Source organism: Saimiri boliviensis, chromosome 5 (assembly GCF_048565385.1).
Source record: "Saimiri boliviensis isolate mSaiBol1 chromosome 5, mSaiBol1.pri, whole genome shotgun sequence".
Taxonomy (NCBI): domain Eukaryota; kingdom Metazoa; phylum Chordata; class Mammalia; order Primates; family Cebidae; genus Saimiri; species Saimiri boliviensis.
The window spans coordinates 80,151,209-80,177,590 of NC_133453.1; the positions used below are offsets into that span (position 1 = coordinate 80,151,209).

At 33.9% G+C, this 26,382-nt stretch overlaps 1 protein-coding gene across 26 annotated transcripts in view; it reads left to right on the plus strand.

Moving 5' to 3' along the window:
• BAZ2B (bromodomain adjacent to zinc finger domain 2B) overlaps positions 1 to 26,382 on the plus strand; it is a 423,693-nt gene that overhangs the window by 305,706 nt on the left and 91,605 nt on the right. For 19 of the 26 annotated variants that reach the window (XM_074399602.1, XM_074399607.1, XM_074399604.1 and 16 more), the window contains 6 exons: positions 1,177 to 1,237; positions 2,012 to 2,120; positions 2,390 to 2,491; positions 15,577 to 15,787; positions 22,866 to 22,958; positions 23,074 to 23,135. In XM_074399602.1, the coding sequence (XP_074255703.1) occupies positions 1,177 to 1,237; positions 2,012 to 2,120; positions 2,390 to 2,491; positions 15,577 to 15,787; positions 22,866 to 22,958; positions 23,074 to 23,135 (638 nt within the window). The remainder of the gene's footprint in view (positions 1 to 1,176; positions 1,238 to 2,011; positions 2,121 to 2,389; positions 2,492 to 15,576; positions 15,788 to 22,865; positions 22,959 to 23,073; positions 23,136 to 26,382) is intronic. The other 7 variants (XM_074399611.1, XM_074399613.1, XM_074399616.1 and 4 more) reach the window with 1 other exon arrangement.

The following is a 26,382-nucleotide window of genomic DNA, read 5'->3' on the forward strand; positions in this document are numbered from 1 at the left end:
TGACCAGAAGCCTTACTGATTACATGAATAGTCAATTAATATATGTTGTATGTGTTATATACTGTATTCTTACAATAAAGAGACAAGAAAAATGTTAGAAAGTCATAAGCAAGAGAAAATGCGTTTATTCTTCATTACGTGGAAGTGGATCATCATAAAGTTCTTTATTCTCATCTTCATGTTGAGTAGGCTGAGGAAGAAGAGGATTGGTCTTGCTGTCTCATGGGTGACAGAGGCGGAGGAAAATCTGAATCTAAGTGCACTCACACAGTTCAAACCCACGTTGTTCAAGGGCCAACTGTACTTTATAAAAAAGTTCACTTGGTTACTTAAAATGCTATCTGCCCAACAAATAGCCAATGTCATTTCTATTAGTGAGTAGCATTCTTATTCCATTAACATGCCATGTCTTTTTTTTTCCTGTTTGACTTTTTATAAATTCCTAGAGGTCTTCATTTAGTATTTCAAAACTACTTTCAGTTCTCATTCAGTGTCTAAGAAAATAAATGTATATATTAAAATATTTTGTTGTTTTACTTATTTCACTCTCCTCTTATCAGTTTCTAGCTTTGCATTTATTTACCACATACCAACCAGTATGACGGCCTACTAATTTTAGACGAATTTATTTGCATTTCTGAAATTTCCACTCTGCCTTTGAAAATTTTTACATAAAATCCTAATCCTGCTCCTTGGTAGTTTAGGTTAATTAAAAGACCTGGTAGTGTTTTTTACTATGGATGTATATGGACATAGAAATGAAATCATCTCTAAATATATGAGCCAGCTGTTGAAATTTTCCAGCTTCTGAAACCTCATGTTTTCAAAGTCAATAATTTAAATTGTTTTTCCAAAACCTCTATTTCCGTACTGCTTCTCTAGCCATCTCTTTAATAACAAAATGAGAGGAAAGGTGTATGTTTTTACCTTGGATTGTATTTTCTTTAGAAAGAAAAAACAGTAACTCTGTCATTCAGACTCAAAAGAAGAAAAAAAAAGCCCCCTGCCTTACACAGTGTTTTATTGAAAACCGTCTAAAAATAAAGTGTAAATTACAGAAATACACTAAATAATCCAAGTCATTAAAATATACTTTTTTAAAGAAAAGTTTCTAAACTATCAAAAGATTATTATATAAATGCATTTTTTATTTTAACCAGTTGAATTTTTTTAAAGGCACTTCCAAAAGAAGAAGAATAACAGATGAACGTGAACTGCGTATTCCATTGGAATATGGGTATGCAAAATAAGGTTTTCCTTTTTCTTTTTCCCCCATATATTTATGCATGTTTGAGGTATGCTTGATTTCTTATTCTCTACAGTTAATAAAAGAAGTCCATAAGCTGCATAGTATTTATTAGTGCAGAAGAGCCAGAGCGAAGGGCAAGGAATTTGATTTATCAGAAAACTGAAATAAAGCCTGTTTCCTTGAGGTATGGCAGAGCTAAGGTGGGATGATGGAACCAAGTAGGAACATGACTGAAGAAGAACGAAGAGCAAATTAGATGGCAAAGGGCAGGATACAGTGAGACTGTGAGAAGTTTTTGTGAAGATAGAATTAGAGGACAGTAGAAGCCACTTTGGTCAAAATTGAGAGACACCACCAGAGTTTGGCTAAAATGATTTAATTAGAAATGACAGCTTTCAGACTGAATGTACATGAACCTCAAGCAGCAGACAGCCAGGTTTACTTTACTCCTAACTTAAAGCTTTTCAGATGTAAAAATAGTACAGATTGACATGTTACTGAAATGTCAGAATACCCAGAGTAATTAATTATGATTTCTGAAAATGTTGATGGAGTTTAAATATTTATAAATTGAAACAATTTTTAGTTGAATTAGCTAAAAATCTAAATAATTTTAATTTTTAATATATTTGGGTTTTTGGAGGAGTTTTTGTTTTTATTGTTCATGTTTTCTAGAGAACATGTATACTTTAACTTTTTTTTAATTTTTAAAAGCTTTCTTAAAATTCAGTATGTCATAACCTTCATTTCTGTTATGTATAGCTGGCAGAGAGAGACAAGAATAAGAAACTTTGGAGGGCGTCTTCAAGGAGAAGTAGCATATTATGCTCCATGTGGAAAGAAACTTAGGCAGTACCCTGAAGTAATAAAGGTACATACTTTTCACCAAATAATGTACATTTGGTGCCTATTAAGCATGATCATGTACAAAAAAAAAAATGTACTCCTTTCTCGGATAAAGTTCCTTGATATTAAATATTCTCTTGTATGGGACTATTGTACATAACCTAAATTGATCTCCTATAAATTTATAGCCCCTTGATAGAGTATGAAAAACATTAGTGCCGTGAAGCTAGCAATACATGAAAGCTGGGTTGTAATTATTAAAACCTGAAGTGGAAAAATATGTGATTTTTTCAGTATCTCAGCAGAAATGGAATAATGGATATCTCAAGGGACAATTTCAGCTTCAGTGCAAAAATAAGAGTGGGTGACTTCTATGAAGCCAGAGATGGACCGCAGGTATCCACTTTTTAAAAAGTATAGTCTTTGAACCAAAAAGTAGTACCATAACCAAATGAAGTAAATTTCACTACACTCTGGAGCATTGCCTTTCATTAATTAATTCATATGGCTATACATATAACTTTGTGGTAAGCACTCATTAAGGCCTCAGTTTACTATGTTTAACCAGGAGCTTTGACATAATAGGTATCTTTTTCATATTTAAGTAAATTTTTCCTGTTTATTAATTCAACCTATAACTTTACAGTTTATACGGGTATGAAAGCATCTGGATATTCATATGAAATATAGGAAATCATTAGTTTTCTGAAAAGTACAGCTAGTTTTAAAAACTAATTTGAATATGAAACCCCTATTATTATAAGTCAGTCCAAAAGAGGATATATATGCCCTAGTGTTTTGGAAGAATCTTGTCCATTTGATTATGCTACACTGTATGATGCATTTTTACAAGTTTGATAAGTTTTTTTTGTCATTTCTTAAAATTAGATGAATGAAATTTCTAGTTTTTGCAGAAATTCACTTTTTACATTAATTGGTGCACGTTTCAGAACATATCACCACAGCTCCTTTGAGCTTATGGTGTTAAGTACACAACCTCACCAATCAGAAAAAAAAAAAAAAAAAACCCACCAAGGAGATCTCATTTCCTGTATTTTCCTTTAATGCTTTCCCTTTGTTCCTTAGTTGTATTCAGCTGCATGTGCTTATTACTCCCTTTAGCTACACTGAAAGGGGTCCCAGTTAAGGAGTGATGAGACCTAGATTCTTGTTAATCCATGAAATACTCTTTTATACTCCTGTAATTTTGAACAATAACAAAATAATGCCCCTTTTCCCTCAACTTTGTTATCTGCCAAATAGAGACGATTATAATTACACTTCTGCCTCATAGGATTATGACAATATTAAAATGAGATCAGATGCATAAAAATGTTTCAAAAAGGCTAAAATGCTCAGCCAGCTGAAGTTGATATTTTCTTTCTTGATTGAACCTCTCTCTCTTCTGTCCCATTGTAATGCGTAGGAAAAAATTTTTTGGCAATTAAAATTTTGTGAATAGGCAGGTTTTTATATCCTATCTTACCCTTTAATTTTACAATTTAGAAATGGAAAAGGTCTTCCTTATTCTGCAAGAGTTTCTTAAAATTAGACGAATGAGTTTTGAAGCTTAAATTAATTTTTTAAGGTCACACAACATCAACAAGGATGAGACATAACTAGAACTCAAGGTTTCTGAAAAAGTAATCTTTTGCATACATCATGTAACCTATTTTCTATTGTAGTCCGTGACTTTTAAAGAAAGAAGTTATGTCCAGATCTACCTGTCTCTTTATTGGTAGTTCTAAAATGCCAAAATGTGTTTATCTGAGATTTATAGAAATATAGAGAAATATATTCTAGGGTTTTCTATTTTTCTTTCTTTTTAAGCAAAAGAAAAAAAAAATTTTTTTGACTTAGACTAAATCTTTCACCAGATTCCTAGAATTGTAGTGAACCAGTATTACACATTCTGTATACACTAAATCAGTTTTATAGCCATAAAACATATTAGAAACTTAAAAAATTTTTTTTTAATTTTTGGTTCATTCTTACTTATATTATTTATGCCAAAGATATCTTTATGATTTTAAGTTCACTAGATTTTTGTTCTGAGAGGAAAGCTAATTGCTATTTAGCACATAAAGGATTTTTAGTTTTATATCAGTGACAATTAGACCTAATCTAAAAAGCCTCATTACACAGAGTAGCATGTTCTTTGACATCCATTCACTTTTTATTAAATATAATCAGTGTTTTCCAAATGCATATTGTCTTGTTGAGATCAATTCCAATCAAGGAAATAGGATGAATTACTAAAGCCAAATATGTTAAGCCGCCAATATTTCAGCAGAATGCTAGGGGAAAACATTTGTAATTTTGAGAGCATTTGTTTTAGCTAAAACCAAAATTAGTACATAGGAATTCAGGATACTTTTAAAGAACAATTAAAGGTAAGTCATCCAAAAAAGTGTTATAGTTAATTAATTAGAAATGCATAAGGTTATAAAACCATGTATATTTCTATATACTGGGTTATATGATTCATAGGTATAAGCATATGGTTAACTGGAAATGTATATCATTATATAAGAATTTTCTATGAAAACCAAGATTATGTATTTTTGTTACAGTAATTATGATGTGAAATAATTTCGATCACCCTAAATTTTGTAGATGTAAAATATAATGTGGCACAAAGCTGCAATGATGATCATATGTGTTTACAATAGATATGCTTTTATGCAAATTGTATAAGTGGTTGGATGATGAAACATGTTTAGAAAAATGCATATTAAAAGACTAGAAGAAAATTTGTCAAAACTAATAATGGATGTAATGGTGATAATGGATTTTTTTTTGCTTTCTACATTTTTTGCATGTTGTATCTTTTCTAAAATTTTCTTATTTTATGTATATAATGTGAAAAACAGGCCAGGTGTAGTGGCTCATGCCTGCTACCTCAGCACTTTGGGACGCCAAGGTGGGCGGATCGTTTGAGGTCAGGAGTTCGAGACCAGCCTAGCCAACGTGGCGAAACCCAGTCTCTACTAAAAGTACAAAAATTAGCTGAGCATGGTGGTGGGAACCTATAGTCCCAGCTACTCGAGAGACTGAGGCAGGGAAAACTGCTTGAACCTGGGAGGCAGAGGTTGCAGAGCCAAGATTGCACCACTACACTCAAACCTAGGCGACAGAGTGAGACTTGGTCTTAAAAAAACAACAACAGGAAAAAAATTTCCTGTCGTTTAAAAGTAAATACTTCTATTCTTTGTAATCTAATAAAGCTGAGAAATCATAGTTTTCCAAATACATGGAGATTGTACAAAATGATCTTAAATGTTGCAACTATAGTTTTCCAAGCTTCATATGTCTATTGGGGTGTTTGATAGCAAATGAAATGCTGTATTGCAGATCCATTAGTATAGTCAGCTCTCCATATCTGTGTTTTCTGCATTTGTGGATTCGACCAATTAAGGATTGAAAATACTCAGGAAAAAAAATGTATCAGTACTCAACATGTGCAGACATTTTTCCTTGTCATGATTCTCTAAAGAGTATAATGTAACAATTATTTAGGTAACATTTATATTGCATTTGATATTATAGGTTATCTGGAGATGATTTAAAGTATTCAGGAAGGTAGGTATAGGTTATATGCCAATACAATGTTATTTTTATTCAGGGACTTGAATATCTGCAGATTTTGGTATTCATAGAGGGGGATCCTATTTGCCAAGGGATGACTCTATTCTCCTATTAAAACATTTGCCAGGGAAATATAGTTTCTTCATCATTTTGTTTTTTTGTTTTTGTTTTTGAAATGGAGCCTTGCTCTGTCGCCAGGCTGGAGTACAGTGGCACTATCCACTGCACCTCCCAGGTTCTAGCGATTCTCCTGCCTCAGCCTCCCTAGTAGCTGGGACTACAAGCACATGCCACCACTCCCAGTTAATTTTTGTATTTTTAGTAGAGACAGGGTTTCAGTATGTTGGTCAGGATGGTCTCGATCCTTGACCTCATGATCCGCCAGCCTTGCCCTACCAAAGTGCTGGTATTACAGGTGTGCACCACTGCGCCCAGACTTTTTCCTCTTAAAACATATCCCTAAACCCCCAACAATAGTTCTGTATGTTCTAATTTTACTTGACACATTACAAAAATTATATCAGTGGAATTCCAGTTCTCCATATTTTATGTGTAAAATTTAGGAGATAATACTTTCTGCTAGAAGATAATATCTGCAGTACAGAATTCTGGGTTTTTCTCTTGTTTATTAATAAAATGATTTATTCCTTCCAGAAGTATAATTTACATCTAAGGCCATTAATCTCAACATTAAATACTAAAGAAGTAAAAAAGTTAATTGAAAACAAAAAACAAGTCCCCTCACCCCAAAGTCTGTACAGCAACCTGTGATAAATCTGAAAGAGAAACAGCAGCCCATCAATATTTTATTTCAGAAAAGATAAAATCATTGTTTCCTACATTTAAGAATTTCTTTGTTTTCAATATTATTTTTTAAAGAAAAAAGCCCATAATTCAAAAACCCCTTTTTAATAGCCATTCTGACTAGTGTCAGAATGCGATGGTATTTCATTGTAGTTTTGATTTCCATTTCTTTAATGTTTAAGGATGCTGAGCATTTCTGTGTACATTTGTTGGCTCCATGTATATCTCTTTTTTCAGAAGTGTTTGTTCATGTTCATTTTTTAATGGGGTTATTTTTTGTTTGTTGAATTAAGTTTCTTATAGAGTCTAGCTATTACACCTTTGTCGGAGGTATAGTTTGTGAATATTTGCTCCCATTCTGTAGGTTGTCTGTTGATAGTTTCTTTTGCTATACAGAAGCTCTAGTTTAATTAGGTCTCAATTGTCCATTTTTATTTTTGTTGCAGTTGCCTTTAGGGACTTAGTAATAAATTATTTGCCAAGGCCGATGTCCAGAATGGTATTTCCTAGTTTTGCTCCTAGGAATTTATAGTTTTAGATCCTACATTTAAGTCTTTAATCCATGTAGAGTTAATTTTTGTATATGATGAAAGGAAGGGGTCTACTTTCAATCTTCTGCATATGTCTAGTCAGTTATCCCAGCACCATTTATTGAATAAGGGAGTTCTTTCTCTATTGCTTGTTATTGTTGACTTTGTCAAAAATCAGGTGGTCATGGGTGTGCAGTCTTATTTCTGGGTTCTCTGTCCTGTTCCATTGGTCTGTGTGTCTGTTTTAGTACCAGTACCATGCTGTTTGGTTACTGTAGCCTTGTAGTACAGCTGGAAATTAGGTAAGTGTGATGCCTCCAGCTTTGTTCTTTCAGCTTAGATTGTTTTGGCAATTTGGGTTCTTTTGGTTTCATGTGAATTTTATAATAGTTTTTTCTGATTCTGTGAAAAATGACATTGGTGGTTTGATAGGAATAAACTTTGAATCTATAAATTGCTTTGGGCAATATGGCCATTTTAACAATATTGATTCTTCCTGTCAATAAGCATGGAACATATTGCCATCTGTGTCTTCTCTGATTGCTTTCAGCAGTGTTTTGTAATTTTCATGGTAGAGATCTTTTACTTCCTTGGATAGCTATATTCCTAGGTATTTTATTCTTTTTGTAGCTATTGTAAATGGGATTGCATTCTTGATTTGGCTATCAGCTTGGATGCTATTGGCATATAGAAATGTTACTGATTTTTGTATATTGATTTTGTATCCTCAAACTTTACTGAACTTATTTATCAGTCCTAGGAGCCTTTTGTCAAAGTCTGTAGGGTTTTCTAGGTATAGAATCATATTGTATCTTAAGACAGATAGTTTGATTTCTTCTGTTCCTATTTGGATGCCTTTTTGTTGTTGTTGAGTACCATGGATATTTTGCATAAGTGAATCATTGTTTGATTCAAGATATTTCTGGGCTTAAGGTATGATTATATATAATTATATATATATAATTATATATATATTATATATATAATATATATATAATTATTAATATTAACAGCAAACACTTGTTGAAAATATTAATTTTTGTATAGTACAATAAGATGAGAGCTATATGAGCTTATATTTATTAAAATTTAGGTAAATTGATCATTAACTGAAGGACAACAGTCTAATTTATACCTTTAAAAAGAAGAGATGCCCTTAATTCAAGAAAATAGGATTACAAATGAAATGGAGATGAAAGGCCCAGTACAGTGGCTCATACCTGTAATCCCAACACTTTGGGAGGTCGAGGCAAGAGGATCACCTAAGACTGGGAATTCAAGACTAGCCTGACCAACGTCTTGAGACTCCATCTCTACAAAAAATAAAATATTATCTGAGCATGGTGCTGTATGCCTGTAGTCCCAGCTCCCCGAGAGCCTGAGGTGGAAGGACTGCTTTAGCCCATGAGTTTGAGACTACAAGGAACTATGATCATGCCATTGTACTCCAGCCTGGGTGACAGACTTGAGACCCTGTCTCTAATTAAAAAAAAAAAAAAAAAAAAAAAAAAAAAGAAAGAAAGAAATAGGGAATAAGATACACTTAATGTATTCATTATCAGTTTTATTTATTTTGGCTCACAGTTGTAGTGAGGAATTTGTAGAATCAGCTACTTTTCAGCATCTACTGATAGTTTTCAAACATTTCTTAGCAGCTTCTGTAAAAATCTTGATTTTAGAGGAGTGATAAAGACTTCATGGAACAAAACAATTATAATACTCTTTATAAGTCCATGCTATACTGGCTGGATACCTTTTAATGCATTTCTGTTAGCAGTCTTAGAAACCCCTTTGAAAATGGTGTAAGGTAAATAAATTTCCTATGGATTTCTGTTTTATCACATTATAAAAAAATTGTTGAATAAAATGTCATTGTTTTTATTTTACTTTGTGTTTGTCAGAATAAAAGAAAGTAAGGTTGAGCTAGATATATTCTGGCAATAAAATAGCATTATTTTTATTTACCTAAATACAATACTAAGGTAAGAGATATTTATATATTACTTAGGAATAGAGGAAGGCGTCAAAATAAATTGTTAATGACATATTATTTTGAAATATATGATGATCTACCTTGAAAAGCACTTTTTTTGAAATGTAGAAAACTATATATCTAAGCATAAAGACTTTATTTTTTTTAACCAGGTGGTTTAGAAGCATTGTATGGAATGTCTGTTGTTATCAGGCCAAAACAATGCATAAAATTGAAAGATGCAAAGAAGCAGCAAGTTTAAAATGACTCAAAAAAATGTTGCTTATTTTCTTTGAGACATTGCATTTAGAAAGAAGTACAGTGTTTCTTCTTTTTAAAAATGTACAAGTCCATAAAAAGTAAAATGTCTACAGTTCTTACCGAAAAGAGCCTTTGTTCTGAGTCATTTAATCAATAAATATTTACAGCAAACACTTAATGTGCCAGGCATTTTTTTCCCTACATAAATGTCCCCTAAAGGCATTTTCCTGTAGAGCAAATTGTGAACACACCTTTCAGTACAGAAATGAAATTGAAAGCCTGACTTTGAGGAGAAACTAGTGTTCGTAGAGAAACTGAAGAGTACAAAAAAATGAGTATTGATTTGGAGAAGCTTATTCTCTGGGGAAGATAAAACAGTAGGCACAATGCTGCCCAGCTAAAGTTAGGGTTTTGTTAATAAGGAGTAAGAGGAGGCTTCACAATAAGGTAGGCAACACACAGTTTCTGGCACACTTATAATGCTGGTAATTATTTCGAATTAAGTAAAGAACAAAAGATTGGGAGTCAACAACCAGAGTTCTAATTCAGCTCTGCTGTTAACTGTCACACCTAATGCAACATAGCTGTGGGCACGAATGGACACTGAGAACATGAAAGATCAGTACCAGAAATGTAAAAGTCTGGAAATTTATGTCACTGATCTACCAGGTAGGATTTTTGTGGCTAGGCAAGGCCTGTGCTAAGAGGACAGCTATATGAATCCAAGATTTTAGAAGGAAGATATAGGAGGAGATATAAAGTCGTGACTATTGGAGGATGACATGCTATGAGTAAGTAGAAAGCATAGTCAGCATTGCGGAAACAACTGTATCAAACCACGTCTTTCTCACCTGTTTTTGACAGATGACACTTTTCCTCACGGTTCTTACTCTTTCACATCATTTAAGTGCTATGTAGTGTATGGTATAACAAGCTATATGAGTAGGGTGGCTTAAGAATATCTGTCATAAAGTTTATAATATGTCACCCTCTTGCTACCTACCTCTGGCACTGTTAACTAGCTAGGAAATAGATATATTACTAAACTGTGAAAGAGGCATAAGGAACCAACAAAATTTTGATTTTTTTCTCATGATGTTAATTTTTTATATGAATTGCCAAATTTTGTCACAAATATCTGATACCCTTTCTTTGCTCATGCCCTAAGAATTTTTTTAGTTCTAGGAGGGTAATTTAGTATCTTACATTACTTTGAAACACTGAAGCTAACTTCTCTAATCTGTAATGTAAATATATATAAGAGGTCTTTAAGATCGATTTGCTTTTAGGTGTGGTGTTCTAAAGGTTTCATGTAAACAAATTAGGAAGTAAAGGATTCTGAAAGTATAATTTCAAAAAGAAAGGTAGTAAAAAATTAACTTTGTTTACTTAAGCTATTAAATTTACTGAAAATTATTTAAACAGAAATCAATTTGGTAAATGATCAATCCACTGAATGACTAATTGGCCTTAAATTGTCACACCAATTGCCTTAATCCATATTTAAAACATACAGAACTATTTTACTGCTGGAAGCAAGGACTAGGATAGATGTAGTTCTCAAACCAGAAAAATATGAGAAGAGTAGGGGAAAGTCCCTCCATTCACTTATATAAGACTGAGCCTTCAAGAAGTACAGTACTAGGCATCTCAAATGTTAACTTGGGAAGCTGCGCATCTAGTGGCACAGGACCATAAATCCATGGTGACATTGCTGCATCATAGTCTTGGTGATACTAAAAGTTTAAAAAAAAAAGTCATCCATAACTTGGCAAATAAATCATTCAGCTAATCGGCTTTTGGTGGACTGATTTACTGCATTTATGTAGTTATGTACTGCTTTTCACCAAAAATAAATCAGCTTACAAGTATTTTTTTTTAAATGGGAGCAACAAAAGAAGAAGACAAGCCAAGAAGTAAAATTGAATCAGGAATGAGACTTGAGAACACATCCCGTTAAGATCTAAACATGTGGCTGCTAAACCACATACTTATTCTAGCTTTCAGTGAAACATGGGAAACCCAGTTAATTAGGCAATTTACTGTCTGAGATTAGGTAAAGACAAACCAGTTGCTCATGAAGGGTTCACCTATCCTTTGAAGTCATTTATTTATGAAGACTATATAACAGAAATGTTGAAATAGGAAGGTCATATTTAAAATAAATTTCATGATCTCTTTTGAATTTCTGAATACAGAATTAAGAACACACTAAAAAGAAATGTTTTCTTTCTTTAAAAATCTGTTTACAAGTCATAAAAAAATCAAGCAAATAAATTTATTTGCCAGTTTTCTCAAATATTTCTCCATCCTTATGTGTTCAGTAAGAAAACCTCATTGCCATGTATTTCCCTTTTTGATGTGGTTTAGAAACTATTCCAAACCTTAACTGCCTTTCTGGTTTACATCCAGGCTTTCCTGCTTCACATCCAGGCAGTGTTCAATTTCAGTCCATTCTTTCTCCCGAAAGACCAATGTACTATTCATCTCCCTTTCCAGCTCTAACTCCTGTGATGTAATCCAGGCCATCATAATTTTTATATGGACAGTTTAGACAACTTTCTCTCCCAACCTCTAAACTCTTTTTTTAATACATTACTACCCAGGGTGTGGTCCTGGGGTCACCTGCCTTAGAATAGACTGAGCCTAAGGTCCTTGCTAAAAATGTGGTCCTTTATGGAAAAGGCCTCTCTCTAGCTCATCTTTAGATAATGTTATGCCTTGCTCAGAGTAAAGGTGCCTCAACAAATATTTAAGTAGTGGAAACTTCATTTTTATAATATAGTACAGCTTTACAGTGTACTTTCACTTATTTCATTAACTTATTTAACTGGATTATCCAGTCTTCTGAAATAAAACATAAACCCTTTTCTTTTTTTCCTTTTTTCTCTTTGTAGTATTTATAGACCTGAATGTATTATTCACTAAGAATACAAATTAGCAACGTTTGAAAGCAGAATTAGAATAATATAACTAACATAATCTTGTCCAGGCACAGTGGCTCCTACCGGTAATTCTAGCACTTTGGGAGGCTGAAGTGGGCGAATCACCTGAGTTCGGGAGTTTGAGACTAGCCTGGCCAACATGTCGAAACCCCATCTCTACTAAAAATACAAAAATTAGCCAAGTGTGATGGTGGGCGCTGGTAATCCCAGCTACTTGGGAGGCTGAGTCAAGAGAATCGCTTCAACCCAGGAGGCAGAGTTTGCAGTGAGCCAAGATCTTGGCACTGTACTCCAGCCTGGGCGACAGAGTGAGACTCTCAAAAAAACAAAAACATAATATTCTACCATCTCCGTCTTGTTGATCATCTTTTCTTATCCATATTTTTAAAATCTTAGTCAAGAACAATTATTTTCAGTAAGTATTTACTATCTTAAGTCTTAGAAATCAAGGAAAAAGAATTATATTCTTTTGATATATAATTTCTGATTGACAAAAAGTCAATGGCATGTGAATAAAATGACATAAATTGTATTTGCTTTTCCTGAGGAAAAGTTTATTGAGAAAAATACTACTTCTTGTCACCCACAATTATTTTGTCTCTTCAGTGAATTAAAGCTGTAGTATAAGTGTCGGATTTTCCTAATGGTTCTTTTCTCATTTTCTAAAATCTAGGTGTCAGAAAATATTATAAATAATTCAATATATGCAGTCTCATTAGGAAGCATTTACTTTTTAAATGCCTAGGGCAAAAATGTGAATGATATGATCACTATATTTGTCTGGTAAGTTTTAGGCACCAATGTATTTTGTTCCTGTTTTGACACAGGTGTATTTTACTAGCTGAATAAAAATGTAGCTATGTAAAAATTGTATCTGGATAAGAAACATTGATAAAACTCTTAAAATATTGGCCAAAAATTGATTTTATGATTAATAAGATACTTTAAAAACCAAATACAGATTTGTTTACAGGCTTTTATTAATCACTCTTCAAAGTGTCATGAATGTCACTTTTATATTTTTCAATTTATAGAATACAGGCTGCCTTGGTGCTTAAGAACATAATAAAAAAATGAAAGCCTAAATTAATCAAAAGCTTCCCATGGTAGTGAACATAACCTAACATGAAACTATTCTGATGTCTTCCCTTTCAGTGGCTTTTGGCCTAAAATACGCTTTGTACAACTATCGTTTCTATTGACTTCATTTGGAATCTCAGCAAAAAATTTTCATTTTCCTTAGAATTAATTTTTAAAAATATTTTTAACATAATTACTGAAATGAATTAGTGTAGATGTTATTTTTAGCATAAATATATATGTATGAACGTATGCATTAAATTTTTTCTGAAAGTCTTAACATAATCTTGGCTGTGCTTTCATGGCTAAATGTTGTGGTCTGTCATTTATCAAGTAAAAGAACATCTTTATAACATCAGGTACTTACAGTGGTCAAGTGCACAGGTTTTAGAGTGAGACAGTCATGGGTTTGAATGACAGTTCTCTTTCTTTGCTGTCTATTCAACCTCACTCAGCCTGAATCTCCTCAATTGTAATATAAAAACAAAAAAGCCCACCATATGAGATAGAAATGTTGTGAAGATTAAAGTGCATTCAAAGTATCTGGAACAAAACACAATACTTGGAATATGAGATGTAGCTATTATCCATAATCATGCACAATTTAGTACCCATTAACTGCAATAGTCATAGACTTCATACCCCAGGTTAGGCAAATTATGGTATTAAGTAAAACTCAAGAACTTTGGGTTATTTTTGGTTGCACGGTTTCTTCTAGTGACTCAACCAAAATTTCTACTTTGAGGATATTTTTAGAGAAAAATACATTTTAAAATTTTCCTTAACCTTTATACTGAAGTAATTAACTCTTAAAAAGAAATAATACAGTTATTTTAAAAAGATGTCTCCTATATTCGAATATATTGTTTTGGACTATAAGGTAATATAGCATACTGTATTTGTTTTGATTGACACATACACGATACATGTATTTATGTGTTAAGCACGATTATTTTTATAATACACTAGTATTGTTTGGTGTGTGCCTCCGCTAGGAGGCTTATCATAGGAAATCTCAAATATATACAGAAGCAGATGGACTGATAATATATACCTTGTACCCATCATAAGCTTTGGGAATTATCATTTTGACCAGTATTGTTTTACATGTACCCTCATCTACTTCTCCCTTCCAAAATTTGTTGAAGGAATGTTTCCATTTCCATTTGTGTTTCTAAAAGATAAGGACTCTTAACCATAGTACCATTATTGTACTTGAATATGTAATTTCTTTTTAATTTTTTTCTTTTTTATAAGTACATAGAGGGTATATATATTTATGGGGTATATGAGTTTTGTTTCTTTGTTTTTGTTTTTGTTTTTTTGAAACAGGGTCTCACTCTGTCACCCAGGCTGATCAAATCCAGGTTTGATTTTTGTGTGTATGTGTGAGGGGCAATATTACTTTATAGGTGATTGTGTGAGCCTCCATGAGGAGGCTAACAGCTGTCTGGTTGTGTCTCTTTTTGATGATAGGCAACCATTCAAGTTCATTGCTTTGGTTCACTAATTCATTAGGTATTGCAGAATGCTGATACTCTAACTCTTTTTGTCTTAATTTATTAGCTGTAATATTTATTAAGAGAAACTTTTATCTATTATTTAGGTAGCTTAGTGTTTTGGTTTAACTGGTACCCAATAAACTCAATCTATAGTGGCATCATTGCATAACTAATATTTTTAAATGTCTGCTAACTCAATGGTCATTATAGTTAAGAAAGTGTGATTAAGATGTATATCTCTGTGTTTATAGATACAAATCTCTATATATATTTAATCAAGCTTAAGTCATTAAAGTAAGAATATTAAAGATATGCCAAAAGCCATAAACAATTATACATCTAAGTTTAATTTAAAAATAAAATTCCTGGCCGGGTGTGGTAGCTCATACCTGTAATCCCAGCACTTTAGGAGGCCAAGGTAGGTGGATCGCCTAAAGTTGGGAGTCCAAGACCAGCTTGACCAACATGGAGAATCTCCGTCTCTACTAAAAATACAAAATTAGCCAGATGTGGTGGTGCATACCTGTAATCCCAGCCACTTGGGAGGCTGAGGCAGGAGAATCGCTTGAACCCGGGAGGCAGAGGTTGCGGTAAGCCGAGATTGCGCCATTGCACTCCAGCCTAGGCAACAAGAGCAAAACACCATCTCAAAAAAAGAAACAAAAGAAATTCCTAAAATTTATACCAATGTTATACATTTTTAAATGTATGTGATTTTTAGCTAGAATTTTCTGACATATTGGTCTCTTGTGTTGATTTTGTTTGTAATATATTATTTCTATAAAATGTTAATCAAAAGGGAATGCAGTGGTGTCTTTTGAAAGAAGAGGATGTCATTCCTCGTATCAGGGCAATGGAAGGTCGTAGAGGAAGACCACCAAATCCAGATAGACAGCGAACAAGAGAGGAATCCAGGATGAGACGTCGGAAGGGTCGACCTCCAAATGTTGGCAGTGCTGAATTCCTAGATAACACAGATGCAAAGTTGCTAAGAAAACTCCAAGCTCAAGGTAGGAAACATGTGTCTGACACTAATAAACCTACTAAAAAGTATACTAAAATGTTTTTGACTTAGGATTGATACTGCTCTAAATTTTTAAAAAGTAAATATTTATGTTAGAATAAAATGAAGAAATAAGGAGTCCCTACTGGTAACTGGAATTCTTTGATTAGGTAATCTTTCAAGAACCATTACTCGTAAACACGTCCTATCCTGTGTAATTAGAACAAAGGTGGGTGTTAAGCTTTTGAGGCTTGCACAGAAAGGGAATCACCCAGCACTTGGCACATGCCTTAAGGTTGTGCCAACCTTCTGGAAATTCTCATTTTAACAGCTCCCAATTCCTTGAGGTGGTACATGGGAATAACTCCAAAATATGTGGATCTATGGAGTAAATTTTCAGTCAGAGAACTCCAATTACTGGTAAGTAACCCCAGTCTTTTAGTTCGGGTTCTCCCGTAGTCCAGATATAGATAGTGTATATTTTTTCAGAATACCAAATTAATACATTTAAATCAAAAAGTTACTTTAAGATAAGCAGAAGGTATCATTTATCAAGCTCAAACTGCTCATAATAACCTAAACTGTATTATTGAATTGAAATTATACATAAATTCTCAATATCAAATTCCCATGCTATGTATGGCAAAGAGAAGGATGAGTAAAATAGAAACTAGTAAAATAGTTGCTAGTAACTAGTAAAATAGTTGCTAGTTAAAAATGTGAAGCCACCTAAGGCTGTCTGAATATATCAACATATGTGTAGATGTCTTATAGTTGCAAGACATATACACAAAGATATATAACAATGTAAAATAAAGGTTTAATAGTGAAAACTGACTTTAAAAATCTCACAGAATTTTACTTCTCCTAGGTTTCTTATTATCCCTATAAATAAGCAAAATGTGAAGGAAATGCATAAAAGACTTATCTCTATGTATTATAAACCCATCATAGTACTGACTTCTCTGTTACTGCTTTGTTTGTATTATAAAACAAATATTCATGACAAAACTCATAGAACAGAACGCTTTAAAGACACATGTAATTTTCAGTGCTTTGGGAGGCCAAGATGGGAGGATTGTTTGAGGCCAGGAGTTTAAGACCAGCCTGGGCAATGAAGCAAGACCCCCATCTCTACAAATAAAATTTAAAAATCAGTCAGGTGTGGTGGCACACACCTATAATCCTAGCTATTGTGGAGGCTGAGATGGGAGGATCCTGTGAGCCCAGGAATTTCAAGGTTACAGTACACTGTGATCTTGCCACTGCACTCTAGCCTTGGCAACAGAGTGAGACCCTGTCTCTAAAGAAATAAATAAAATAGAAGACACTCTGATTCTTATCGGTGAAATAATGACTCGTTCCAGAAATATATATATACATACAAACACGTGTAACCACTCATATATATATATATATATATATATATTCTTTCTGATTTTTAAAATAAATGGACTTGAATCATTCTCTTATTGATGACTATTGAAGCTATATCCAGATCTTTGCTATCATACAATTGTATTAAATATATATTACACATATCTAAACATATGTTATACCTAAACATATTACACAAATCATTTTCAAGTTTTTTTAGATAGCAAGCAAATATTGTCTCTAATTCACTCTTTGACTGATAGCTTGTTAACTGCCTAGCGTATAACTTAATATCATATAAATTTTTTTTGCCTTAGTATGTGTAAGTCTATTCTTACAGTGCTATAAAGTTACTACCTGAAACTGGGTAATTTATAAAAGAAAGAGGTTTAATTGGCTCACAGTTTCTCAGGACTGGGGAGGCCTCAGGAAACTTAAAATCACGGCAGAAGGGGAAGCAGCCACCTTCTTCACAAGACACCAGGAGAGAGAGAGCAGGGGAATCTGCCACTTATAAAACTATCAAATCTTGTGAGAACTCACTATCATGAGAACAGCATGGGGGGAACCCCCACCACCGTGATCCAGTCCCCTACCACCAGGTCCCTCCTTTGACACATGGGGATTACAGTTTGAGATGGGATTTGGGTGCAAACACAGAACAAAACAATATCAGTATGCTAGTCAGATTTTTAAAAATTTTATTTGGTTTCTTATAAGATTTTCATCCCAATGAGTTATTGATGAAGGTTAAAAATAAAAAGTCAATAAATCTACAGGCATAGATGGGTTTTAAAAATTGTTATTGTCAGTAAGCTATTGACTCTTCTGAATAATGCTTAATGATAGGGAATGTGGACATTGTTTGCATGAAATAAGAAAGCTTGAAAATAACTGATAACCAAAAATGGGCTCTTCATGCGTATTTGGTGTATCTAAGTATCATTATGAGTTAGTATCTAAAATAGCAAATTTAGATTTTTTTTTGTTTTTTGAGACAGAATCTCACCCTGTCACCCAGGGTGAAGTGCAATGGCACGATCTCAGCTCATTGTAACCTCTGCCTCCCAGGTTCAAATGATTCTCCTGCCTCAGCCTCCCGAGTAGCTGAGATTACAGGCGCCTGCCACCACACCCAACTAATTTTTGTATTTTTAGTAGGGACGGGGTTTCACCATGTTGGTCAGCCTGGACCTTATGATCCACCTGCCTCAGCCTCCCAAAATGCTGGGATTACAGACATGAGCCACCACACCTGGCTTAAAATAGCAAATTTGCAAAATTAATTATATTTTTGTAGAATTATTCAACTTTTACTGAATGTTTATTCTCTCTCCAGATTTAAAATTGGTATTCAATTACATAGTTTACCCTTGTTATAACATATTGGATTGCATTTTGCAAGTTCTGTTACCTTTGACCTTATTGTATATTACATGTGCTCTTTCTCAACATGTATGTAAAGATTATTTAACAGTAAGTAAATAATATTTACAAGTATATGGAAGAAGAGAAAGTAAAAATGAAGCACTTTATCACCTTTTTCATTGCTAAAAGCCTTCTACATTAAACTTTGGGTATTATCTTAAGAGAATTCTAGAAGAAGTTTTTGTTATATATTATCCTACTATCATGAACTAGACTGAAAAATCAGACTTAATTTGAAGAAAGTTTCAGAATGGTGAGATAAGTGTAAGTTTTGAATGTGCATCCAAACATCGTGAAATGAGAGCTCTAATTTCTCAGAGTATAAAGACAAAAGTTTGAATATGATAAAGATTTTCATTCTATATAAATAAAGCTACTTGTTGATTGACTGATACTATTAATATCTCAAACTCTCCAAAATATCAAGTAGCATCTATCCATTTAATATGTGATAGAAACTGAGATGCCCATAAGTAATCTATACCATACACCACTATTTTAAGGTGTACACTAAGAAGGGAAAGTGCTGCCAGTTGTCAGATACATTCTGACCTTAGAGATGTCAAAATGGTCAAAAATGCATCTTAGGATCAAAGAAATGAGTTACATCCAAAATATTCTTTATTCTGTGTGATAATAAACTTCATCTTTGAAATTGAAGTGGGCAATTTCTTAAGCCACAAAAGATACTTTTCAAATTAGTATTTCAAAAGGTAATTATAATATATTCACCAACCGAAAAAAACAAATAAATGAGAATATATTGCCAGCAGTTTATTTCTACAGTTTGGGTGAACTTTTCTAGGTATCTAAATCATTGTCTTTCCTCTGTACTGTCTTTTTTTCTTCTCTTTTTTTTTTTTTTTTTTTTTTTTTTTGAGACAGAGTTTCATTCTTGCTGCTCAAGCTGAAAAGTGCAAAGGTGTGATCTCAGCTCATTGCAACCTCTGCCTCCCAGGTTCAAACGATTCTCCTGCCTCAGCCTCCCGAGTAGCTGGGATTACAGGCATCTACATCACCCAGCTAATTTTTTGTATTTTTAGTGGAGACGGGGTTTAACCATGTGGGCCAGGGTGGCCTCGAACTCCTGACCTCAGGTTGATCCACCTGTCTTGGCCTCCCAAAGTGTTGGGATACAGGCTTGAGACACTGCACCCAGCCTTTTTCTTTTTTTCATGTCATCTTCTTTTCCAACTGCCCATAATGTAAAATTTAAACTATGGGGTTTTTTTGTTTTTTTTGTTTGTTTGTTTTGTTTTTTTTTGAGACAGAGTCTGGCTCTGTTACCCAGACTGGAGTGCAATGATGCAGTCTCAGCTCACTACAACCTCTGCCTCTATGGTTCAAGTGATTCTCCTGCCTCAGCCTCCTGAGTAGCTGGGACTACAGGTGTGTGCCACCACACTCAGCTAATTTTTTTGTGTTTTTGTAGCGATGGGGTTTCACTATGTTGGCAAGGCTGGTCTCAAACACCTGATCTCATGATCCGCCTGCCTTTGCCTCCCAAAAGCTATGTGAATTTTGAATGATTAATTAAAATGCTGTATTTCTTACTAAAGTTAAAAAGATACGAGTTGAACTTTTAAATTTTTTTGCCCCAAAGATGTTTTAAATTACTGGCCAGACACAGTGGGTTATGCCTGTGTAATCCCAGCACTTTGGGAAGCTGAGGTGAGAGGATTGCTTGAAGTCAGGAGTTTAATACCAGCCTGGGCAATAAAGCAAGACCAGTCTCTACAAAAATAAATTTTAAAAAAATTAGCTGGGCAAGGTGGTGCACTCCTGTAGTCTGGCTATTCAGGAGGCTGAGGGGACAGGATCACTTGAACCCAGGAGTTCAAGGCTACTGCAAGCTATGATTGAGCCACTGCACCTGCGTTACAGAGTAAGACCTTGTCTCAAACAAATAAAAATTATTGTGTACTTATGTAGGGCTTGGAATTGACTGATACACTCACACACAAACATGATCTATATGTATTATATAATTTTCTTATTTAAAGTTAAACTTACATTAGAGAATATGGATTTAGTTTGGAGCAAAAGATTATATTTATGACATATTTTCTAGGAACGTTTTTATCAGCACATCTGTATATCTCAAGACAGGCTTCTATAGGAGAATTCAGAACTTTCAATCCTTAATATTAAAGAAATATTTATCTGGCATTATTATAGATGAGAATAATATTCTTCTTGCATATTATTAGCAAATGTTGCTGACCCTGCAGGTCAGTTTGTAAGTTTTTATGTCCCAGAGTATTTAGTGAACAGGAGATCCTTTCTGTATGACCCAGAAATTTTTGATGATGCCTGTAACCTCCTAATATTGAAAAGGGTTGGGGCATTGGAGATATACGTTATCATCATCTTCCGTTTTATTTTTCATTAACACTTCCAGTTTACTAGATGAAGTCAGACCTTTTTACATCTCTTCTCCTTTTTAAAAATCTCAGTGATAGAAAATTGACCATAGTGACCAACTTTTTTCTCCCGCTATTATGAGGACATAGGGTTAAGTTCGTAGCTAAAATCTTAAGACATTCAAAGTTTGCTTAAAGAGTTTTTAGAGATAGTAGCATATAGACTATGGAATCAGAAAGTCCTGGGGTTTCTTTGGGGCTTTTCTTGAGATGGAGTCTCGCTGGAGTGCGGTGGTGCAATCTCAGGTTACTGCAACCTCCGCCTCCCGGGATCAAGCAGTTCTCCTGCTTCAGCCTTCCAAGTAGCTGGGATTACAGGTGCCCACCAGTACACCTGGCTAATTTTTGTATTTTTAGTAGGGATGGGGGTTTTACCATATTGGCCAGGCTGCTGTAGAACTCCTGACCTCAGGTGATCCACCCACCTCGGCCTCCCAAAATACTGAGAATACAGCCATCAGCCACCGTGCCCAGACAGTCATGGGTTTTTTCTTGGCTAAGCTGTTTAACCTTAGGACTCTTAGTTATTTTATGTGTAAGCTGGGCAATAATGTTGATCTTATAATGTAGCTGTGAACATTAAACAAGGTGATGTAAACGTAACACAACAGTACCTGCAGTAAATAAATGGTGGAAATTTTTAGAGCTCAAAGTGATTCTTGTGTTAGCAATTATATTAATTATCAATAAATGTAATTTAGGTTTCTTTGTTCAGTGGCTACAAAATTTGTAACAATGTCTAATATAAAGTGATGCTTTCCAAAATAATTATATGAGTAATATTATACACCACTTTTAGAGTTAGAGGTATTCAGGCCAAGTTTGCCAGCAGAAGAAAGCAAAGATATTACATGGTTTCTGTATCCATTATACCCTTTGCCACAATAGTACTCAGTAACAATCACCAAACCTTAGTAGCATACAACACTGTCTTAATCTCTTGTGCAGATGAAATCAGCTGGAAATTAGCTAAGCAGCTTTGCTTATCTTGGCTGGACTTGTTCACATCTGTGGGGTCACCTGGCTTTCTGTGTTCCAATCTTCCAATAATCTAGCCTTCAAGTCATATCTCCAGTATTAGGCAAAGCACAAGAGCAAAAGCAGAAAGAATACAACTAAACTCTCAGGCTCTGTTTTTATCACTACTGTTAGCATTGTCTTAACCATGGAAAATCCCATGGTTGAATTCAGAATCAAGGGACAGGAAAATATATTCCACCTCTTGATGGGAATTGCTACAAAGTCACATTACAAATGGCATGGAAAAGGGAGGAATGAAGAATTGGGCATTAATTTTGTTTGTCTACCCTAGTTTCATGCATGTGTCCTTGAAAATTATAAGAACTAGGTTGTCTTTAAAAGTCATTGCTTAGTCCCTCTCCTTCATACATGAAAATGCCACTGGATTCAGGAACTTAACCTTTATAGCTAATTGAAATATGAAGTTTGGGTGGGAGGGAACTTTGTATTTGTTTTAATTGGGAGTCTTTCTCTTTTTTATATGTTAAGACTGAAGCTACATTACAATTCTTACAGTATTAGCAGCTATTTTCCCACTAAGTGGGATTTACTTGAAATGTGAAAAAAATGTACTTAAATGAACCTCTTTGATAAAGATTAAAAGAAACATCATTTTTATGTAGTCCTATATATGGGATCAAATTTGATGAAATAATTTGACAGTTTCCATCAGAATGAACATGAAATTGTCTACCATACCACTCTCCTGCTGTCTGACCTTAGGGAATTTTCTCAAATATTATATCCTTTATGATGATACCATTTTCACACAGTTATTGTTTTAGGTTAGCAGTTATAGAAAGTTATTAATACTCTTTGAAATTTTGTGTTTTTCAGAAATAGCCAGGCAAGCAGCACAAATAAAGCTTTTGAGAAAACTTCAAAAGCAGGAACAGGCTCGGGTTGCTAAAGAAGCCAAAAAGCAGCAAGGTAAGTGATGTAAATGATAGCATGAACTTGAAGAGTCAGTACTGGGGAATTCATAAGAGGCTTCTTTTCTTCATTCCCTTTTCGATGATATCTATCCTTTGGTTTCTTGTCATAGCAATAATGGCTGCCGAGGAGAAGCGAAAGCAAAAAGAACAGATAAAGATTATGAAACAGCAGGTATGTGTATACATTGGAACTGACTTTTAAAATATGGGACTTCTTTTGAGGATTTGTTAGTAATGTACATTATTTTTGATTTCTTAAATAACTGACAACTTAAAACTTTTCTTTTCTTTTCTTTTCTTTCTGAGATGGAGTTTTGCTCTTGTTACCCAGGCTGGAGTGCAATGGCGTGATCTCGGCTCACCGCAACCTCCGCCTCCTGGGTTCAGGCAATTCTCCTGCCTCAGCCTCCTGAGTAGCTGGGATTACAGGCATGCGCCACCATGCACAGCCAATTTTTGTGTTTTTAGTAGAGATGGGGTTTCACCATGATGACCAGGATGGTCTCGATCTCTTGACCTCGCCATCCACCCACCTCAGCCTCCCAAAGTGCTGGGATTACAGGCGTGAGCCACTGTGCCCAGCCGATTTCTTAAATAACTATTTCACACTAATGTTTGTGTCTTATTTAGAAAGTTGCTATCTTCTATTAAAAATTTACCTTACTTTTTAATAAAGTCTTCTACTTCAAAGTGTTTAAAGAAATGATTACCAAACAGTAAATTTGAATAAGTACTTTAATATCCTGGTAGACTTTGACTATAAGTTAGTATCTTGCAGAATTTTCAGAATTTTTAAATTAGTGTATCAATGAAGTATATTGCTCGAATATTCAAATTTTAATAAAAGCTTTTTGTTCTTAAACATGTAAAATATTAGTAGAAAATTAAGTCTTAAACATGTAAAATATTAGTAGAAAATTAAGTTTAAGTTACACAAAATAAGATTTGCCTTCATTGCTTCTGAATGCTTTCAGGGTTACTTAAAAGTTGCTACTTCAAAAAAAGATGATAAGAGCATTATTTTAGCATATCCAGAGTTCTCTGTTTGTATCTACAATATTTCTCCCCATATGGTTTTCAAAATTAGGTTTAGGTAAGAGAAGTAATTTTTAAATTTTCATAGGTAAAAATTAAGTGAGAAGGTATTCAGCTGTATTTTAGATGAGAATGTGTAAACTACTCTTCCATCTCCTCATACTCATGGTAACATTAAAGCAGAAAGCAAATAGGGAGAAAATACTGTTCTTTTAAAAATGTTAGGTGGCAAGTAGTTATTTCTGAGAATGAAATGAAATCAATTATGTTACTATATAAATACCAGCTAAATAAATGGTTTAGGTTGGATCTGATGTGATTATCCCTAAGGTTTCTTCCAGTATTATCTAAAGTAATATGACTAGAGAAGTTGATATAGAGTTGAGATTCAGGATTTAGAGTTTGTACTCAGGCAGCCTAGAGTAGTCAAGCAGCCTAAATATGGACTCTGCTGCTTAATAATTTTGTTAGCTTAGATTAATGGCTTAACTTGTAAGACTTTATTTCTTCTATCATGAAATAAGTTAACTGCAATATCTGAATAAATGAGATAATGAATGTAAAGTGCCTACTGCAGTGCCTGGCAACAAAACACATGCTCAACTTTTTAAAGATAAATATAAAACGTCCCAACTACATAGTATACTTTTTTAGCACCGTAATTTAAAGTAATCAGTTGTAAACTTGAATTCCATCCTTAGTTTGTTAATTGTGACAGCTAGAAATTGTAAGATTGATCTGAAATAGGCTAATGAATGCATTCATTAAAATATATTTACTAAAGAGTATATATGTAAAAATAAGTTCATATTTTAAGTGAAATATTGTTGTTTCTGTTGTAATTCTTTGTTAAAAGTTTTATAGCTTATTCTGTTTGCTAATGGCTGGAGACTCATTAGATGTCATCCGCACTTTAAATTCAGCTTTATGATCCTTAAGTCTTACAGTAGCTACAACCTAAATCCACATGGTCCTTGCTGCTCATTGAAAAAGCATTGAGCTCCAAAGTTTCCAGCAACATTAATGCAAATGAACTGATCTTAATATTTATCAAGATATTTATCTGAGGCCAAAATCAGAATACTATCTGATTTATTTGATTCAACAAAGTGAATCAAAATATAGAGTAATTCTACTCATGCTATCTGTTATATAGGCTCTATTTTAAACTCAGCATTCAATGTAGAAAAAAATAGCAGCATGTGTTTTCATCCTTTGGATTATTTTTTCTACTTACTGGACTAAAAATATCACCAGATAGTTCTTTAGGCAGTTTCTGGAAGATTTCAGAAACATTCTTGCAAAGCAGGAGGCACAATGGCATTGTGATCTGACCAGGACTCTATATTTACTAAGCACTGGACTTTAGGCAAAATATTTACTTTCTGAGAACCTCAATTTTCTCTTATGTAAAAAGAAGATAATTTAAGCTTCTTCTATTTTTTTAATGGTCAACAAGATATTAAATATAAAGTGACTGGCTCAGTGGTTGAGTACTCAATATTATAAAGTTAACCTATATTTTATTAATTTACCGTGTTTATCTACATGCTTATGATAGCCCTACCACACACATATGGATATATATAAAAGTCACTTCAACAATTAAGGTAAAGTTTTAAACTGTGTTCATAAGCCCCAAGATTCTCTACCTATTTGTCTGCATAGGAGAACAAATGACTTTTGCTGACTTGAAAACATAGCACTTAATAAAGTTAGGATTGACAAGAGCAGAAAAGTTAGATCAAGAGTATACTTTTCTCAGATCAGTTCTAATTCTAATAAATACTTCAAATATGAATTAAATACAATCTTTTCTAAGACTTGGAAATTACACAAAAGATACACTTTGGGCTTTTGGGTTTTTTTTGTTTTGTTTTGTTTCGTTTTGTTGTGCTTGTTTTGCTTTGTTTTGAGACAGAGTCTCCCTCTGTTGCCCAAGTTGGAAGTGCAGTGGTGCAATCTCTGCTCACTACATCCTCTACCTCCTGAGTTCCAGCAGTTCTCCTGCCTCAGCCTTCCAGGTAGCTGGGATTACAGGCATGCACCACCATACCCAGCTAATTTTTTGTATTATTAGTAGAGATGGGATTTCACCACCTAGCACTGTTCGTTTCTTGAACTCCTGACCTCAGGTGATCCACCCATCTCGGCCTCCGAAAGTGCTAGGATTACAGGTGTGAGCCACAACACCTGGCCCACCGTGGGGTTTTTATTTTTGACAACCTACAATTAGTATTCAGTACCAAGATAGTATCACCAAAGTCAAAGAATGTGATCAGTCTTGTGAAATCAGAACAGCAATTCCTAAAATTTCATCATCCTGCAGTAGACTCCTACAGGGAATCAATTAGTGTATATAAAAAGAAATTAAAATGCATATT